We start from the raw sequence: 14,699 nt of genomic DNA on the forward strand, positions 1-14,699 counted from the left end.
GGGTCTCGGCTCTGCATACTATTAACATGTTATTACCAGAGGTGTTTTAGATATTGATCCAGTATTCCGTGGTAGTTACAAACTCACTCCCTCACCTCTCGGGTCAATACAGACCTGTTTCGCTGAACTAAACCAAGTGAAAACAAAATAGGCAAAATGCCCAAGAGGAAGGTAAGACAATTTTATTTGTATTCGGTTTTTTCTCGTCGGCTCCTCTATTTCAGGGGAATAGCGGGCTCGGTTTTCTCCGGTGACCATGTCTCCAAAATGTCGAGCAGGTAAGCAAAGATTAAGTTTGGGGAAAAAAGCCCGGGGTGCTTCGCGTCGTGAAATCGTTCGCCGTCCCTAAGTAAGGCTAAATAACACACAAAAGCCCCGCTAACGTTCGGTTTTTCCCGTCTTACTCAGTCGTCGTCGACAGTTGCTGGTTTCCTCCATGATAGTTGCTTGTTTTATTAGCCGGATAGTCGCCACTTCGTGTGCACTTGCGCTGAATGTCACTTGGCGGTGATGCTTCAGGGATCCGGTCGGATCAAACCAAACGCTCCGCTCTCGCGCATTACGACTTAGCGAAATGCAGTCGTTCATGCTGGAACGCTCATCTTCGATCACCTCACCTTCGTCGATAGACAGAGGCGTGTATTATTTATTTATAGCCCTATTCGGAACGACACCCTTCGCCTCCTCCCCCCCCCATTGCGGTGCAGACCCGTATGTAACCAGCCGGCTCGTCAATCACACTGAACCGTCTCGGGAACGCGAAAAGCGCGGGGACGCGCCACACAGACAACTGGCACGACGGAGAGAGTGCCACTCCAGCTCAACCTCGCACCATACAGACGGCTGAACCAGCGAGAACCCTTGGCTGGTTCCTGCGTATTAAACTGCGGAGTGTGGATTAAGCTGGAACAATGTTACAGCGAACAGAGAGCGAGTGTGAGGCTGTAACTCCGGGAAAAATAGGCCCAAGTTCTCCCCCACCAACACATTTGCATTGTAGGTCAGGGCTCTTCCCTGAAAGTGCAGCTCACATGCACACGAGAATAATTCCACAGCACTCTGGGTTTGTGGACACAAGATAGAATCGGGTAGAGGGGGCTAAAACCTTCCAGTGTTAGAGGTGGGCTTCAAGCACACAGGTAGCTGTGTTTCACTGAGGGGGTGGACCTAGAGGTGGGCGATATAGCAAAAACATAATAGGACAATACATGGGAACATTTCACAATATACAACACATGATATTTCTTTATTTATTATTCTGAGGTTTGATAAAAATAACAAGAAATCTACCAAATCTTAAATACTAATCTACGATTATTTTTGTTATCTTCACTTTTGTGCACTTCACTATATCTACACACTTAAAAAAGGTGGTTCTTCAAGGATTCTTTTGTAAAAGCAATCCATCGTATAAAGAACCATTTTTGCTTAAATGGGTCTTAGCACAGTGAAATGGTTCTTCAGATTGTTGGAGAATGTGTTAGATATGGTTCTATATAGAACCTTCTTGAAAATGGTTCTATATAGCACCTAAAAGGGTTCTTCTATTGTTACAAGCTTGACATCGTAACAATAGCAGAACCATGTTTAGTGCTTCATAGAACCATTTTCAAAACTTTCTCCGTAAATCTGAAGAATCATTTTACCATGCAAAGAACTATCTAAGCATAAAATGGTTCTTTATAGAACTTATGGCTCTAAATAGAACCATTCCCTTTACTAAAAAAAATCCTTTGAAGAACCATCTTTTATAAGTAGAAATAGAGGTGAGGTAGATATGGCAAAACAATTATATCTCAATACTTAAAGACATTTTCGTGATATCACAGAATTTTTTTCTGAGATTTAATAAGTTGAAACAGACAGAATAGAACCCATATACATAACTACTATAATAAAAATAAACGTACAAGTACATTTTTTCAGTGTTTTACAAACTGGTGTACTAAATCCAATTAAAGAGTTATTATGCTCAGTTTGCAATGAAATATGTAGTTCGTCAGAAAAGCATATTGTGACAGTTTATCATGATAGCGATAAAATATCGTCATATTGCCCACAGCTACTCAGAAAAGTGACTACTTGTGACTGAATTTATAACAATAACGATCAGATCTCACCCTCTTACCTGGCCCTAGGTATAATAATATAATTTTCACATGATTTTTGTTTCCAAGGTCAAGATTCAAGTTTTTTTCATATTTTATGTGTGAGTTCTAATTATCTACAGCGCAGGTTTAGTAGAATTAACTTGTATAAAATAGTGATCTTATAAGACACTAAACAGAAAACAGAAACACAAACTGGCACAAATAAAAACTTAGATAGCTTAGATAGTCTCCATTTTTTACCCCAAAAACTTAAATAATGTGTCACAAATGCACAATTATGTGCAAAATCCTTACTGACACTTTAAGCATTAACTGTAAGTAACTGTTTCAGTTCTTTCCATGAAAGACAGCAGATAAGAAACCTCTGGAAAAGACAAAGACAGACAAAGTGGTGCAGTTTTTAAATTTCAGTATACTGTTCGGAACATGTATTTCTCAGTACTGCTTTGAAATTATAATATTTTGTTTTATATTTTTTACTGATAAAATGTTTTGAGTTCTTATAAGAGTGAGTGAAGAAAGATAAGAGGCATTTTCTCTATAGCCAAACAGGGCCCCAAACATGCATATTCAACAGTTAGTTGTCAGAGTTGGAATTTGAGTTTGTTTTCCACAAAGAATGGATTTCTTATTAAATACAATAAAAAACCTCATATTGACAGTTTTATAACTATAACTTAACACGACAGTGGCTTTTCCATTCAGATGCAAAACGGACACGTTTTAGATGCCTGACCTTTGACTAAAAGAGTCAATATTAATATTTAGGTACCATCTGACAGGCAGGCTGTTGTGAATGACATTTATCATCAGACTTATGAATTATGTGAATAAGGACCTATTTGGAACCTCTACTGAACAAAAACTGTGGAGAAACATTTTATTTATTAAAAATGAATTTTTGAAAAAAAAAAATTGCTGTATATCATACTAATCTACACACAGGTTACAGCTTCATAAGTCCTGTAGCCCTGTTGGACTAAAATATTATTACAAAATATAAACATTAAAACACTAAAATTACATAGAAAACATTTATATACATACATAGATATATGGTTAAAAGTCAATACATATATTTGTAATGTTAGTCCAGATGTTAGAGTGAGGTAGATTTGCCAAGGAAAAAGGAAATCTCATAGCTGGCAAGGTTATCTTATAATATTTAAGATATCTTATTATATCTCATCACTTCAGATAACCTTTATGTAGACTGAAAAGATAAAACGAATGATCTCTGAGCACAGAATAGATCAGTTCTTTAGAAAATAACACTATAATTACATCTTAATCGTACTGTAGTGAACAACAGGAAACGACAGATTTATCATTTTAAATGTGAATTTCATTGCATACTGCATATGGAATAAAAAGTCAATACTTACATATAATAATATGTTGACAAAGTGCTCCTTAACATAAATGTGTGCGTGTGTTTCTTCATTCAGTCACCTGAGGGAGCAGAGGGGAAAGACTCAACTAAAGTTACAAAGCAGGAGGTGAGTTCCCCACTGCATACATGCAGTCGTGTGCAAAAGTTTGAACACCCCAGATGAAATGACATGTTTTGTTGATTTGTGAAAGTAAGTTAACACATCCTCTACAAAGAACAAACCAAGTAAATCAAAATAACATTTCTTTGCTATTTTTAATGCACAATTACTATTTATATGCAGAGTTTAACATATTGGAAAAAACATGAAATAAAATCTACCATAACTTTTGAACAGGCCACTTTTCACAGTTTCTCTTTCAGTATGTTAAATACAGAACAATCAGTAATTGTGCATTTAAATGTGCAGAAGTGTGTTCTCTGTAGAGGACGTGTACTTATTTCCACTATTTTCACTCATGTAATTTGACCACTTTTGCATACGGCTGTACAACTGTAAAATAAGGTCAATCATATTTTGACTTAGTGACATTTATATACAATTGTTTGATTATCATAGTATATTTTGTTATTTGTTCATATTATCCAGAATGACATTAACCCATTAATGTGAATATCTGCAATTGAAACATTTTAAATGGCCATTGGTTCATATGAGTTCAAAAATGAAAAGCTTCCTCCAATCAATCAAATATTATGGCTAAAAAGTGAGCTTTTATCACTTGTATTAAAGTGATTTGTTCATATGGAGCTACTAAAAAAACAAATTTAATTGTAGATAAAGGTATGAAAATGACATGTAATTGAAATGGTTACTGATATACAATCATCCAAAATATAACTATGCAAATTTTAAACCAGGCAGAACAAGTTCTGTGACATTTCCTTGTATCATGCTAATTATAGCTCGTATTAATGAGATGTTGCAGTATTGATTCTGAACGTACCTCAGACCAACCTTCGGTCTTTGTCAGAACAATTCATATACAGTGCATTAGTCTACTTGCTAATAGAAGCATTTGAAAGCTCTCAGTCAATAAACTATTTGCTAACACTTTATTTTTCTCTCGTCCTGCTTCAGCCCACCCGGAGGTCAGAGCGCCTGTCGTCGGTAAGTCTCTACATACTCAGGTTAATGGAACTGAGTTCAGTATTAAGTAACAGCAACATCTGCATTTGTCAAAATAGACAGATTGATAGGCCTTTATTTCAAATAATGTATTTTAATTAGCTTGTAAATTTGAGCTGCTTTTTCCACATCTCTGAGCATTTAAGCATTTAAAATTAATACTTTAAAAATAAATAGCTTTAAAAAGTGACATTTCTGCCTTAGACTGTAAAGTCATTATGGATTAACTGACAGAATCATAGAAAGCTCAGTTTTCATTGTAGTGGTAGCTACAGTATTCTAAAGTAAATTCTAAGTATTCTAAAGCCATGTTTTATCCTACACATCCCATTTAAGTTTCAGCATCCAGAGTTCGGTGCATGCAAAACTGTTAGCACCAAGAGTGGTGTGATTCCATTTAGGGGCAATATCTGTTTAAATAATAGAAAATGTGCAGTGCAAAAAAATGTTTATTTTATTTTTTTTAATCAGAAAGTGTGTACAGTCCTATGCAAACGTTTGAAGACAGCCTTTCAAATTGCATGTTTTGTGATTTGAAGTGAAAATAAGTTTAAACATTATCTACAGAGAACACACTTAGATATGGCGTTTTTTTTGTCACAATTTCTGTTTATTTGCTCTATAATTCTCTATAATTAGAGTTTAATATATTGGAAAAATTATTTTATTTTATTTTCCAATATGTTAAATTCAGCACATAAACAGTAATTGTGTTTTAAAATGTGTCAAAGTGTGTTCTCTGTAGAGGATGTATTAACTTATTTTTACAAATCCTGTAATTTGACAAGGGGCGCCCAGACCTTTGCATACAACTGTGTATGTTGCTCCAGAACTTTAGCCATGTATGTCAGCGGTTTGCACTACGTCTTGTTATATTAGTAATATTTGTCATTTATTTATCTTTGTGTGCGGTCTTACTGGAATAGTTATGACATCAGATTGTAATGTATGTGTTCTCATGTGTTTGGAAAACTACACATACTGTCAGTAACACCATATATAGTTGCTGGACGTTTTATAGTGTTATTAGTGCATTTCAGTTAAAAACCTTTAAAAGTGTGAAAAAACTACTACAGTACAAAGAGTACAACATTTATGAAGTAGATGTTTTAAGGTTGTTGGTCAGCTCAGCTGATTAGTGTTGTTTTGAATGCAACGTGACACTGTTTCTTTAATATCTGCCTTTATTTGACCAACAGAAACCAGCTCCTCCTAAACCTGAGCCCAAACCCAAGAAAGCTGCGGTTAAGGTAACAGCACACACACACACACACACACACTTAAACACAGACACATGCATGTATGCATAAACTCGTGCATGTGCACACAGATCAGATCACTCTTTAGCCTTTCTGCATCTATCCTCCATGTGGCCACTGTTCATTTGACAAGATGTTAGGTCTCTTTTGCATATTAGGGTATTCAATCAGATTCTAGCACATGCTTTATATGCTATATATGGCATGCTTGTATTCCATAGGGAAGGTCATATCCAGTGCTTTGCAAAAGTATTCAGATCCTAATTTTGGTGTACAGGTGATATTTTATTATTAATGTTTTATTCAAAATCTGATGCTTTACCTGAACATTTACAAGGACAAAAATTAGGTTCATTAAATTTCAGCAAAAAAGAAATATGAACATTGCATATATGCTTTTGTGAACCTTTCACTTTGGTAGTTCATCAGGTGCAAAATACTTTCTTAACCAACATCTAGTTAGTTTGATTGGCTTCTTCCTGTGCGCATTGATGATGGTTCATTACTAACTAATAGGTTTCAGGATTAAAACCATTAAGTCAATCATGAGGATACAAAAAAGAGCTTTCAACGCATGTCATAAAAATCAAAGACTCTCTGCATTCTTTAATCAAGAAATGGAAGTAGCCTAAATGGAAGAGGCCACAAAATGTCTAATTAAAATCTAAGATGTGCCACAGTGAGTCCAACAACAGCTTTAAAAGACTTACAATAGTATGAATGGCTGAGATAGACAAAAAGTGCATCACTCAACAATTTCCAGAACAGTGCATAAAGGTGGCCTCTATGACAGAGTAGCTAGAAGGAAGCCTTTGCAACCTCACATAGAGTACGCAACAAAACACCTGCCAGATCTAGAAAAAATATGACAAAAGCTATAACCAGGTGAGACAAAGATAAATCTTTCCAGTTTAAAATGCCAAGTGTTGTTTCAGGGACTGGAAAGTTCATTAAGATTGAAGGGCAAATGGATGGATGGAGAACTTTAGCAAATATTACAAAAATATTCTTAGTCTTTTTAGGCTTAAAACTAGTAAAAACATTTAATTTCATCAGCAGAACAAAAACAAGGCACAGACTGTTCTGGATTGGCTTCAGGTAAAGAAAGTGAGATCTGAATACCATTGGGAATCTGTGGCAAGTGCTAAAAAGTGCTGTCTCTAAGTGGCCATGGAACTTGAGAGCTTGTGTAATTTTCTTAAGAGGAACGCAGAACAAAATCACCAAGTGAGTGTGCAGAATTCGTAGCGACTTCCCATGAAGACTTGAAGCTGTAATTGCTGCCAAAGGTTCTTCACCATCATACTCCCATTGGTGCCGTACCACACTAAAATTCTCAAGCAGCCTGTGGGAATTAGCAGCGACTAGCACTGGGGAGATAATTTGGCAAAATTCCCCAACAAAAAATGAGCTTCCTTCAAATATTGTCCACGTGTCTGAACACTTATGCAAAGCTCATATAACAGTTCTAATGTTATGGCTGATTTTTACTGTTTTACTTTAATAAGTCTTCAGTTATATTCACAAATGTAGTGAAGAGGCACAACTGACACTCCTTATTAAAACTCCTTTTTAATGAACACATTACTTAATACTTTGCAGTGACAGTTTCAGTAAAAGGGTTTGAGTACTTTGCAAACTGCTGTAGTCTTCTGGATTTGAAGAAATTTGTCACATTCTGCCATTCCTTTAGTGTTTTATATAGCATTTTAGCATACTGGGAAGTGATTTAATTGGTTTAAATAAAAATAGCCCTGTTAAATTATTGCCACAATCTCACAATATTTAACATTATATTTTCCACAATAAAATACTATGTTCATCATTTTATTGTAAAATCAGCTCATCTTAAGATATTGTCTGCAATAACACAACAACTTACTGCAAGGTTGACATTGAGCTGTACCACACAGCATTATAGTGTTATAAGATATGACAGTTAAAAATCTTCAATAAAAACATGTTTTATGATTTAGTTTTGGTACAGTGTTTTGCTGTCAGCCGAGGTTGACAGAAATGTTGTTTACTGGTATTGTAAGATACAAGTTTTTGGTCATGTTTGTGGAAATTATAAGTAAAGTTAAAACATGTATATGTCTGGTAAAATTAAAAATCATTGTTTTCATATACAATGTACAGTAAATTGCTGTCTACTAAGATGCATTACTTTTACAGTTATGTTGAAATACAGCTGCATCACAGTAATTAGTAGTGGTTGGCGAGTCACAGTATACAGTTGTTATTTTACTGTTATTTTCTGTTAATATGCTACAGTTAGTTACTGTGATAACTAACTTGTATTGCAACTAGTAGCCAATAAATTACAGTGAATTTTTCTACAGGGCAATTACATTTGTTGATCATTTATTATTATGTCATGCAAGTCACCCCCCCACACACACACACAAGAAACACTTTAGCTCATGACGGTTTAATCACTGCTTAGAGTCACCAGAATTTGATGTCAATAGGAAGTACTTCAGTGGCACTTCTGAGTGATTTTAGCACTGCTTTGCTAAGTAATGCTCTTGTGACATTAAGCCCTGATTGGTGATTGCAGAAACCAGCTGATGATAAAGCGGTAAAAGGAAAGAAGGGTGGGGCCAAAGGGAAGAAGGAGGAGAAGGAGGCGGTGCCTACTGAGAATGGAGAGACCAAGGCAGAGGGGGTAAGATAGTTGCAGTTGTTGTATATTTTCACTTCTCTAACCTGAGCTGCATTGTGAAGGAGTCAACTTAAAATGCCTTAAGGGTTAAGTGCCTTGCCCTGGAAAACCCTGTCACTGTTGGGATTTAAACCCACAACCTTGCGCAACAGTATAGCCTGGAATACCTAGCCAGTCCTGGGATGGGATTTGAAATTTAAACCCACGACCTGGATCACCTTTCCTACCTCTAGGATACTAGTTCACAGCTCATCTTTGAATTTTCTTCAAAAGTTCTTCACTGAGCTCATTTTAAAATTTTAGATGTAATCCCCAAGAAACTTTTTTAGGTTCTTTTTCATGCAGGTGTAATCACTAGGAGATAGACAACAATAGGTTTCTTTTGAAGTTCAAGAGTGAGAGCTGCTTGATGCCAAAAAATGCATTAGATTATATCTGTGGCTGGGAGTGTATTGTAGCAAAAAAAGGTCATTTTGTTTTGTAGAAGCTCAGTAAAAATCATACCACTGTTAAACATTTGCATCTGCTCTGAAGAAGGCTCATGCTCAAGAGTTTGCCTTTGCAGTACTTTTGAAACTGACATATCAATAACAGGATCAAGTTAAGTGATGGTACTGATAAGCACTTGCCATAACTGTGCTTGTTACACTTCTCTTAAAATACTGCTTTGCTCTGACTTCCATCTTATCAAACCCTCAAACCTGACCACTTTTGCCCTAAATTCATGCAACTTTGAACGCCTCTTAATTACGTCCTCTGAGCCTGATATTTTATGAATAACATCAACAGGAAACAGGTTTTAGTGTCTCTGCTATTCTAAGAGCTTCATGATTGTTAACTTTCATTATGTAATCATAACCTCTCTCTCTAATTTTCCCTTCCCTCACCCACTCTTTCTCACAAACACACATACTCTCACTTATGTAGATTTGCATCTCTCGCTCATCTGTTACTGTGTCACCCCCGAGAAGTCCCTCTTTCACCTTCCTGTCCGTCAGAGGACAGTGGGACACAGTCAGAGTAAAAAGGGTATGAGAGTGTGAAGAGTGACACTTCTGTGTGTTTGTGTGCGTGAATGCGTTCAGCTGTAAAGTATGTCTGTGTTACATGTTACATTTTGCACAGTTCATTAATCACACACATCACAGGGAATTTATAAAATTAATTCATACAATTGTGACTGATTGATAACTAGGGCTGAAAAATCAATCGTTTTTTATATATCGGAAATTGCAATGCAATTTTCAGAATGCAGGAGCAGCAATTTTAATTAAAGACTATGGTATCAACAAAGATGGCTTAACAAGTTTAGAGAGGGAACATTGAACCTAATAATATAAGCTTATCATGGTGGAGTTAGAGCAGTCAGAAGCAATCAAACCCACATGCTGTATACCACAACTAACTGGCAGCGTGGCACACTACATTCAGGATTTAAGCCTTAAGGAAAACAAAAATAGATATGCTTCTTGTAAAACTTTTTTATTTATAAAAAATAATCACAAATTAGGCACAGTATTGGTTATATTTAGATATAGTCACAAAATTGCTCAGCTCTATTGACATGAAATTTACAGTTTAACCCCTAGAATTCTAGCATTATTACTGTCATTTTTCTATTATAAATTATTTAGTTATTCTATTTGCTATTATATTTAAAAGCATTCTTTAAAATAGTTCAAAGCATAGTGGATTTTATTAACATTTGATTGACATACTTGACAGATTTGAGTCTGCACTTCTGTTTATTTCAATGTCAAGAAATGAAAAACATGGGTGAAAAGCTAAAGAACAAGACTAGCCAATACAAGACAGTAACTTTTTATCAAAATCAAATTTTATATTATAAAATATCTCCTCTCATACAAACATAAATGTGGTATAGATTAAAAGTTTTGAATCACTTTTATCCAGATTTTCTGCTTGCTTCAAAACGAGTTGGAATGAATTTTTCTTTTTCGTTACCAATATTGAAACTGTTTGTTTTCTGCTGATCATCTGAAATTTTTCTTTAAAAACTATCAAGCTTTAAAAGGAGCTATTTTTAATTAAAGCATCTAAAAGTATGCTCTTACAGTCCCCCAAGTTCTAACTATTAAGCAGATACATGTGAGGTACAAACTCCACAGTACTAGATAATTATATTGGGTAACATGATCCAAGAAATTACCCTGATGCCAAACAGGTTTTAGATATTAACTGAGTAAGTGTAGGGTACAATTTTCAGAGTGCTGTGTTTATTATTTTGGGTAAAACGATAATAAGTACCAAAACAGGCTGACTTACACAGAAATAAACAAGTTCTTTCTATTAAACTGATAAAGGACATAGTAAAATATCTCTGAAATATGAGTAACAAGGTAGTATGTGCAAAATACACTAAATTTTAATGTAGTGTTAAACAATTAAGAAGGAAAGTAAATCACAAACCCTTCCAAGTACCGGTAAGAACCCAGTAAAACCATAGTAAGAATCAGTGCTTTCTTTTACAGCCTAGAATCAGTTTTGTTTATAGGTGACAAACAGGTACATACTATGCAGTACAGTGTGTACTTTATTTTATCTTTTCATGTCTAGTCTGTAATTTTTACCCAAAATTATTGCACAACACTGTGGAGTTTGTACTAGATCCTTTCCCAGTTAATATCTAGATAACTAATGTTAATGTAATTCAATTACACTGCCTTGGAACTTAGCATCACATAATACAAGATAATTACTTAGTACTTTGGAGTGTACCTCACAATTACTTGGTTAATATCTAGAACTTAAGGGACTGCTACACAGCTAACATCACGTCACAGTGTGAGTGTGTGCTATTTCAGGATACGTTTGTTACAGGATTGGATCAGATTCACAACACATATACCATCCAGCATTTATCTGATCACTGCCATCTCTACATGCTTTCATTATTGCCGGCGATAACTGTGACTGCTAAAGGTTAAAGAAAATCACTCACCTTTCAGATCACAGGCACTGGCCTAGTTTTAAAGCATGCAGTTTCATGCAGTTTCAGTGGCATGATTAGAGCGTGTCAGATCAAATGCCGTGGAAGCACTTTTTGGATTGTCCTGTGTTCAGTGGTTTGCAGCTGTTTACTGTCTTGACCCACTAACCTTAAAATTAATGCAGACTTGTTTCAGTTCTAACTTCATTTAGATTGCAAATCCAAACTCTTAAAAAAGTTGCCATAACGGGATCTCTTAGTGATGCCATATAAGAAACACTTTTGGTCCCCTAAAGAACTGTTTGCTAAAAAACTGTCAGTATTAATAAGCTTTTAAAGGCTTTCTAGAATACTGCCTTATGAGGAAGCTCCTTAAAGTTCTTCACACTGACATGTAAAGGAATGGTTGTCTACAGACATGTCAGTTGAAAGGTTCTTTGGGGAACCAAAAGTGGTTCTACGAACCCTGCCTGGCACCTTTATTTTTAATAGTGTAGTTCCACTAGACTGAAAGCACCAGTCAGTGCAAGCTGTTCTTAACAAACTTTTTATAGTTGCGTTAACAAAAACTGACCTGAATTCTGCAGTGACTCCTGACTAAAACATAAAATAAGTTGTAGTAAATAAGATGATTAACCATACACCATTCATAGAAGGCTTTCCAAATGTTGTTAGAGCAATGTCTCAGTAAATCTCACACTCTGAAAAACTACAAGGCTTAAGATGGTGTTACCACAAGTAAAAGCTAAATCATGTACAGGCTTTGGAGTCCATGGTTCTTGCTGCTTAAATGGAAACTCCACCAATTTCTTGTTTTCACATCTGACTCTTTACAGTGGTGGTGATAGGAACAAGGGGTTGTGATGTCTACAATGCAAATATAGCCTTTTTATTTAGTATCCAAAATGACCCGTGATCCTAAATGTGTCCTCAGAGGTTTTATATGTAAACGTGATCATGGTAAAATAGTGGCAAATCTGAAAAAATATATTGGGTTGTTTGGCCTTAAAACAGCCTGCATGTACTTCTCTGTCATTAATAGCTTTTAAAAATACATTTTAGGCCAAAAGCTTATTTCAAAACTATGGCTAAACAATGTCTCAGGCGTAGGACAGCATGTTTAGAATCATTTAGTGCAATAGGTTTTTGTGTGTAGCATTGAACTCTTCAGACGTTTGGTTCCTATCACCACCACTGTGGACTATTCTGACTTGGGAAGTTTCTCTGCAGTGACTCATTTCACATCAAACTAACTTTGTTCACATCTCAGCCATATAATTATGCAGAAATTTTGAGTGGAAATCAGCAGAATTCCCCTTTATGTTTTGGCTTTGTAGTGTATCAAGGCATATAACGCTCAATATGTTATAAATTTCAAAAATAGGTTGGGTAAGTACATCATAATGCTTGGCTTCGTCCTCATAAAGGTGTGATATAGATGAAGTACTAACTGTGTGGTTTTGTTTTTATCAGGCAATAAAACTAACACAATACTAATATTTTTCACAGCAGCTGCCTTACACTGAGTGCAATCAAATGACCATATTCTCTTTATCTCTGTCTCTCTCTCATAGGAATCTGAGACCGCTGAGGCTGAGGCTAAGGAGTGACTCTAGTTGGTTTTCTGGGGAATCGAAAGACAATTTTTGTATTCTTTATTGAGTATTTTGTAAGATGCTAACTTTTTTTTTTTAGACTTGTCATTGTAGATTTACTTAGCAAACTCACACTCCTCTCAGTCCCATGCCTCCCCGGTTCTCCTCTTTTGCCACCAAGATGGACTGATCTACCAACAGAAAAAAATGTTTTTTTTTCTTCTTAAATGTTTCACCAGCAGCTGCCATATCAGTTCATAACATTTAGTCCGTTGGAATCCGCGCCCTGCGTCACGTCCATTAACATAACAGCACGTGGTTAACATTTGTGCCGCCAGAACTCGTATCCTAAGTGCCCTGAACAAACAGTCTGGACATTCAGGTTCATGAGTTTAGTACATAGAGGAAGTCTTCAGGACTTTTCAATGAAAACCTCTCAATGTGTGTGAATGAATGAGAACGAATGAGAATAAGAGAAAGTCACTGAAGTTCATCGAATTTTCCAAATTGTTTTTTTTTTCCGTTGGGCGGATTAGGACTCGTGAACGTTTCTGACTTTTTAAAGTTGCTCATTTGAATAAGACCCTTAACAACGGCACATAACCACAGCAATAAACGAGGGGTGCTGGAAGATTCTGAGAGTTGCGTTCTGAAACGGAATCTGACGTGGTTCTGGAGATCCGCCTGCTTGGTTTGGAATATTGTCTGTGAAAAATGTTTTCAAATAAAAACAAATAAAAGACAAAGAGATGCTCTCCGCGTGTTCTGTGCTGTTCGCAGATTCTGTGGCCTGAACAGAAGCATTAATTGTAAACAGTCAAAAGATCCTGGTGCCCTCAGTTTAGGTTGAGTTTGTATTTTTAACTCGGTGGAAAGCTCTTGAGGGTCCGAGGGATTGCCACAAAGGCCTTTCATTGGGCTTCTCTATACGCAAACACATGTGATCCTGAACAACCACTTGCACACACACATACACACTCGCTAAATACAACTGCTGATGTCAGGAAGTGAAAGGTCAGCAGTGCCACAAAGCGATCGGAACAGAAAGGGGAAATAGAAAGGGTGTTTCTGATTGGACAGACCTAAGATCACTCAAAAGGCCAGGACAATATGTTGTAAAGTCCTGCTGTACGCTACAACTATCCCTGAAGGATGCTAATCTTTTAAAAGATCACAGTTCACTTAAGTGTGATCATAAAATGTCAAATTATATTTGTTTGACAGTTGAAGGTAAATGTAATATAAACATATAGGCAGCTAGGATTAAGCCATTAAACTCTTTGCAAGACAGTCCAGTTATTTCTGTCATTTTGCTATTCTATTTATATATATGGTTTAAATGTATTCCTCAGTAGTGGATTTCATTTCCATTAGATTCGATCTTGACAGGTTCGAGTCTGCAACAAATGCAAAAATGTGGAAAAATGTAACGCTTGTTTCTTCTCTATGCAAAACTAGTCTGTATCATACTCCGTCATTACTGGATAAGAAGCCTGAGATTCTTAGTAGTAGTACAATATAGTATAACTCTTACTACAGAATTACGGCGGTAATAAAGTAAGAAAACTAACCAGTGCAGCAAAATTCATGAGATAAT

At 36.0% G+C, this 14,699-nt stretch overlaps 1 protein-coding gene across 1 annotated transcript; it reads left to right on the forward strand.

The window, feature by feature from the left end:
• Positions 1-13,850, forward strand: hmgn3 (high mobility group nucleosomal binding domain 3). Its single transcript, XM_036591746.1, has 6 exons — positions 1-171; positions 3,560-3,610; positions 4,586-4,615; positions 5,833-5,883; positions 8,453-8,560; positions 13,082-13,850. The coding sequence occupies exons 1-6, from the start codon at positions 157-159 to the stop codon at positions 13,115-13,117; spliced, it is 291 nt and encodes a 96-aa protein (XP_036447639.1). The 5' UTR covers positions 1-156; the 3' UTR covers positions 13,118-13,850.
• Positions 13,851-14,699: the final 849 nt, after the last annotated feature.

This window comes from Colossoma macropomum, unplaced genomic scaffold, assembly GCF_904425465.1.
Source record: "Colossoma macropomum unplaced genomic scaffold, Colossoma_macropomum, whole genome shotgun sequence".
NCBI classification, from domain to species: domain Eukaryota; kingdom Metazoa; phylum Chordata; class Actinopteri; order Characiformes; family Serrasalmidae; genus Colossoma; species Colossoma macropomum.